The 6,481-nt window shown below is 41.6% G+C and overlaps 1 protein-coding gene across 1 annotated transcript; it reads left to right on the top strand.

The window, feature by feature from the left end:
* The first annotated feature begins 3,927 nt into the window (after nt 1–3,927).
* Nucleotides 3,928–5,733, top strand: LOC136648449 (general transcription factor II-I repeat domain-containing protein 2A-like). Its single transcript, XM_066624559.1, has one exon. The coding sequence runs from the start codon at nt 3,928–3,930 to the stop codon at nt 5,731–5,733; it is 1,806 nt and encodes a 601-aa protein (XP_066480656.1).
* The last annotated feature ends 748 nt before the right edge of the window (nt 5,734–6,481 follow it).

Here is a 6,481-nt window from a genome sequence, read left to right as displayed (position 1 = left end):
CTTCTCTGGTGTTAAATACCATCTATAAAACATTTTATATAAGTTCTCTTTAAAAGTCACTGCTTTAGTTATCTTAATATTCGTATTCCAAATTTGATTCCAATCATCCATTGATATATTATATCAAAATTTTTTTGCCCAACGCACCATTGCATCTTTAACGATCTCATCTTCCATTCTCATCTCCAGGAGAAAACTGTACATTTTTCTTATATACTTCCCCTCATCAATCAAAAATATTTTATCAAAACTTATATCTTCTTCATATAGACCTATTTTTTGGTCTTCTCGTAATCTTGTTCTTATTTGCATTTCATTCCACCAGTCCAGCTTTATTCCTTTCTCTTCTAACTCAGACTTACTTAAAATCTCTCCTTTATTATTCAGCAAGTCACTGTATAGTTTATTTTGATCTTTTTTAATCCAGTTCGGATTGGTTGCTAATTCGAGAGGTTTTATCCATCTAGGTAATTTAAAATATATCTTATATTTTATCTGGTCCCATATCCAAATTAGAGATCTTCTTAAAATATGTTGTTTAAAATATCCATGCTGTTTAACTTTATCATAGAAGAGGAACGCATGCCAGCCTATTTGTAAATCATGTGCTTCTAATGTTAAGATTTTTTCGTTCAATACAAGTCCCCAATCTTTTATCCAGTTTAAGGCTGCTGCTTGATAATATAGTTCCCAGTCTGGTAATTCAAATCCTGCTCTTTTTTTATCTTCTTGCAATAATTTCAGTCTTATTCTCGGTTTTTTACCTTGCCAAACAAATTTTGTCATAATTTTGTTCATTTCTTCAAAAAAAGCTCTCTTCAAAATAATTGGAATAGTCTGAAATAAAAACATTAATTTTGGTAATATTTTCATTTTCAACAAAGCTATTCTTCCCATTAAAGATAGTTGCAGTTTATTATATTTCTCCAAATCTTTTTTTATTTCTTTCATTAATTTGATATAATTATCTTCCATTAATGTACTTGTCTTTTTTGTAATTGTAATTCCTAGATATTTTACTCTGTTTGTTATCTGTAGTCCAAATGCCTTTAATCGTTCTATATCATTATTTTTTATGTTTTTAAGTATCATTTTGGTCTTCTGGTAATTTATTTTTAAACCTGCTACTTCTCCATATTGTTTTAAGTCTTCTATCAAAAATTCCATGGAGTTGAGTGGATCTTCCAAAATAAATACCAGATCATCCGCAAACGCTTGTAATTTATATTCTTCACTTTTAATTTTGAGCGGTTTCACCCTATCATCTTCTCTTATTACATTATTCAATATTTCTAATGTCAAGATAAACAACAATGGTGAAAGTGGACAACCTTGTCTTACTCCTTGTTGAATATTAATCTCTCTCGTCAAATCTCCATTTGCTCTTATTCTTGCTTTCTGGTCCGAATATATTCCTTGTTTCATCTTGATAAATTTTGGACCAAAATCTAATTCTTGCAGACAATTAATCATAAAATCCCAATGTAGATTGTCAAAAGCCTTCTCCACATCTAGAAACACTAGAGCTAATTTCTTATCTGGATGGGCTTCAAAAAATTCCAATATATTTATTATCATTCTCACGTTGTTTTTTAATTGTCTTTTTGGTAAAAAACCAGTTTGATCTTCTTTGATTATCTGATTCAATACTTTCTTTAATCTTGCAGCTAAAATTGAAACAAAAATTTTATAATCCGTGTTTAACAACGAGATGGGTCTATAATTTTTAATTTCTTTTTCATCCGTGTCTGGTTTATGTATCAAAGTAATTGTTCCTTCCTTCCATGAATTTGGCATTTCTCCAGTCTCACAGGGAGCAATTTTCAACAGGAACATGAGATGGGGGAAATGCTGTACCACCCAGTGCATCATGGTCCAGCCAGATAGGGACCCCCTGCATCTGCGTTTTGACAATAAAGGGACACATAGAGTTCACTTCCTACTTTGTGGCTAAAGTCCTATCCACACTTATCTGGACCCCACTAACTATAATGGGATTTACTTCTAAATAGACATGCATAGGATTGGGTTTTAAGCTTGTCTGTTAATGTTGAAGTTAATGTGTAGTTATAACATCAGGCTCTTATCTAAAGCAGGGCTTCTTGCAGAGTAATTTTCTTTTCTGCTATTCTCAGGTGTTCCTATATATAGCATACCTGATGGTCTAGCTCAGGGGTGCCCAAACCCCGGCCCACGGGCCACTTGCGGCCTGCAGTGCGTCCCCATGCGGCCCCCAGGTGGTTCGTGCACCTCCAATGGGAACACGGCCCGCGGAAGAATCACCATGGCCCACGCTGCCCCAGCGAGCTCACGATATGTCTTTCCCTCGCTGCCGGCAACTAGGAAAAGACTAGCCTTGCGAACTGTGCAGGGCCTTTTATAGCATTAAAGTAACGCGAGACTTGCAGGTCTCGCGTTACCTTAACACTGAAAGCACTTGTGCCCATGCGCAAGCTGAGTCTCTCCCTGCCTGGCTCCTGGTAAACACATGGAGCCTGAAGCAGCAGGGAGAGACAGAGCGCCTGCATCGCCACCTCCACGAGGGAGGTTGGGCGGGCGGGCGGGAGAGCTTGCGTGCGAGCGAGCAGCCAGGCAGGCAGGCAGGCGCTTCAGCAGCAAAGTTGCCGCCACCGCCAACTGTACGCAGCAGCAGGCACCTGTGAAGAGACCAGGCACCAGGAGAGAGACTGCTCCACTGCCTGTACACAGCAGCAGCAGCAGCAGCAGCAGCACGTGCCAGGGAGAGCTGGCGAGCACCACAACAGAAGCAGCAGCAGCAGCCACCACTCTCACCTACAAAGCTCCCTCCTTTGTTTCGAAACAAAGAGTGAGTCCCCATTTAGAAATACTTTATTCTTTATTTACTGCTGCCTGCAACCTTCCTGCCCAAAATATGTGCTTGCTCTGTTGTGGAACTTTCCCAATGGTTTCTCTCCTCCTTCCACCCCCCCCTTTTCCTGGATAAAATATTCACACCCGCCCTGCATTGTCTGCCTCTGGTTTCTAAAATGCTTGCTCTGTTGTGGACTTTAACCTCTGGTTTCTCTCCTCCTTCCACCCCCCCCCTTTTCCTGGATAAAATATGCACACCAGCCCTGCATTGTCTGCCTCTGGTTTCTAAAATGCTTGCTCTGTTGTGGAATTTTACCAATGGTTTCCCTCCTTTGTCCCCCCCCCTTTTCTTGGATAAAATGATGCACACCAGCCCTGCATTGTCTGCCTCTGGTTTCTAAAATACTTGCTCTGTTTTCTGGATAAAATGATGCACACCAGCCCTGCATTGTCTGCCTCTGGTTTCTAAAATGCTTGCTCTGTTGTGGAATTTTACCAATGGTTTCCCTCCTTTGTCCCCCCCCCCTTTTCTTGGATAAAATGATGCACACCAGCCCTGCATTGTCTGCCTCTGGTTTCTAAAATGCTTGCTCTGTTTTCTGGATAAAATATGCACACCAGCCCTGCATTGTCTGCCTCTGGTTTCTAAAATGCTTGCTCAGTTGCTGTGGCCATGTGCGGTGGGCAGCACCCCCTCTGGTGTTTCCCATTTCCTCCCTCAGATATATCTGCTTTTATAATTTTTTTAAAATTCTCTTTTTTTAGGGGTGGGGTTTTGTGCAGCAAAATGTGTACGTAACTCCACTATTCTGTCACTGATGTTTCCATGTGTTCCTTGACTTTTTTCTTTTTTCTTCCTTGCCAAAAGGTGTGTGCTTCAGGGCACATCCTGCCTGTTTCTGAACAAGTTATATCTGTGGGGGCATCCTGCCTCAGAGTCAGCTTATGTCTCCATGTATTTCTGGCTTTGTCTGTATGCTTTTTCCTGGCCAAGAGGTAGGTTCTTGCGTTTGTGTGTATGTGTGAGTGAGAAAGAGAGAGCTCACACACATCAGTGACATTACTAATACTGCTGTCTCATTACTTCCCTCAGGTATGGATAGAAAGAGGAGAAAAGTGGACAACGAGGGCCGTATTTTCAACCCAGAATGGAGCACCAAGTACTTTTTCACACACTGCAATGAGAAAGCTCTGTGCCTTATCTGCAATGAGAACGTTGCTGTTCTCAAGGAATACAATCTGCGTCGCCACTATGAGACCAAGCATGAGAGGACATACTCGCAATACACAGGAGCACAGCGTTCTGAGAAACTGGAGCAACTCAAACGAAATTTGGAGTCACAGCGTGCTGTGTTCAAGCATAGGAGAACAGAGAATGAAGCTCTGACCAAGGCCAGTTACAAGGTGACCTACAGATTGGCTAGAAAGGGGAAGCCATTCACAGATGCAGAACTAATCAAAAGCTGTGTAGTGGATATGGTGGAAGAGATAAACCCAGGTTTTGAAAGTGCTTACAACATGGTGAGTCTGTCACGAAGTACTGTAACGCGAAGATTAGAAGATATTGGAAACAACATTGTCCATCAAATTGTAGACAAGGCAGACCAGTTTCAGGTATACTTTCTGGCTCTCGACGAGTCTACAGATGTGTGTGACACCTCACAGCTCCTGGTGTTCTTCCGTGGTGTCGACAGCGAATTTAATGTGACTCAAGAATTGGCATCAGTGCACAGCATGCATGACACAACAACTGGGAAAGACATCTTCAAAGAATTAGAGAAGGCTTTATTAGAATGCAAACTGGACTGGAGTAAGCTGAAATGTGTGACAATTGATGAAGGAAAGAACATGTCTGGGGTGAAGAAAGGGTTGGTTGGACAACTAACAAGAAGAGTGGAGAGTAGTGGACTATCAAAGCCTATGTTTCTGCATTGTATCATCCATCAGCAAGCACTGTGTGTAAAATATGTGGACATGACTTGTGTTTTGAAACCTGTGGTAGAGACAATAAATTACATAAGATCTCATGGGCTGATTCATCGCCAATTTCGTGAGTTCCTGAAGGAGACTGATTCAGAGATCATAGACTTGCCCTTCTATACAGCAGTCAGATGGCTCAGTTGCGGGAAGGTCCTCTCGCACTTTTTCCAGCTCAGAGAGGAAATAAAATTATTTCTGCTACAGAAGAATCACCATGTACCAGGCCTGTATGACACTGACTGGCTCATGAAACTGGCTTTTTTTGTAGATTTGATATCACATGTGAACCAACTCAATATCTGTATGCAAAGAGAAAACAATCTAATCAGTGATGTTTTCTCACTTGTGAAGACATTCAGGTCCAAACTGCTGCTCCTTGGAAGGAATGTACAACACCAGAACTTGGAGCACTTACCCACCTGTGCAAAATTGCGAGCTGAGACTGGAGCAGCATTTCCATCATCATTTGCTGCAGAAAAAGTCAGGGAGCTGCACAAACAATTCACAGAACGCTTCTCTGACCTGGATGCTCATGCAGAGGAAATAAAAATGTTTCAGAATCCCTTTGACTGTGACGTGGACAGACTGCCAGGTCGGTTCCAAATGGAAATAATTGAATTGCAATCAAATGATCTGCTGAGAGCAAGGCACAAGGAAGGAGACCTGGCACAATTCTATAAATCTCTGCAGCCTGAGAAATTCCCAAATTTGAAAGAATTTGCTCATGGATCTCTCTCTATTTTTGGGACAACATACCTCTGCGAGCAGACATTTTCAAAAATGAAATATGTAAAATCAAAATACAGGTCCACATTAACTGATGAGCATTTGAAGTCATTACTGATCATTGGCTCTTCCAAACTAGTACCAGATTACAGTGAACTATTGAGATCAAGGCAACAGCTCCACCGCTCTCATTGAAAGTTCATAGTGCTCAAAGTTCATAATGTTCAATGTTGTTCATAGTGCTCAAAGTTCATAGTTCTCATGTGTTTTGCCTGTATTATAGTTCTCATGTGTATTTGTATTATAAAGTTCAGTAAAATTCATTTGTTCATATAAGTTCCATCTGTAATGTATTCATTTATGTAAATTTATTCAAATTTGAAATGCAAATTAATTGGGTTTTTTTCTTCAGCCCCCGACACTGTGTCAGAGAGATAATGTGGCCCTCCAGCCAAAAACTTTGGACACCCCTGGTCTAGCTGAGGAAGGGAGAGCCAAATTACAACATTTATTTCCAGGATAGTTTTCACACTCACTGAGTACACTGTATTTCCACACATGTTTTATGTTCCACACATGTTTTATGAATTACACGGCATGAGATGTTCAGTGAGGTTTAGATAAGACATATAATTTGCTGTGCCAATTATTCCTCTACAGCAGTGGTATTCAGACTCGGCAGGGGGGAAGGCAGTGACGTGATCCCAGGATCGCGTCGCTAACGGGGCTGCAGGGACTGGGATGAACTCACCAGTCCCTGCAGCAGCCTTCCCGGGGTGTGGGGAGCCCTGTGCGAGCGCCTGCAGGGCTCCCCAGCTGCTTGGAAGTGAAAGCAGAGCGATCATGCTCCACTTCCGCAAAACCTGAAGTGGAGCGCGATCGCTCTACTTTCACTTCCAAGTGGCTGGGGAGCCCTGCAGGCACTTGTGCAGGGCTCCCTGCA

Source organism: Tiliqua scincoides, chromosome 4, assembly GCF_035046505.1.
Source record: "Tiliqua scincoides isolate rTilSci1 chromosome 4, rTilSci1.hap2, whole genome shotgun sequence".
Lineage (NCBI taxonomy): Eukaryota > Metazoa > Chordata > Lepidosauria > Squamata > Scincidae > Tiliqua > Tiliqua scincoides.
This window is presented reverse-complemented; position numbering and strand designations above follow the sequence as displayed.

What these genes read in the sequence shown, in the direction of transcription:
- LOC136648449 (XM_066624559.1), top strand. Translation starts at nt 3,928, where the DNA reads ATGGATAGAAAGAGGAGAAAAGTGGACAACGAGGGCCGTATTTTCAAC.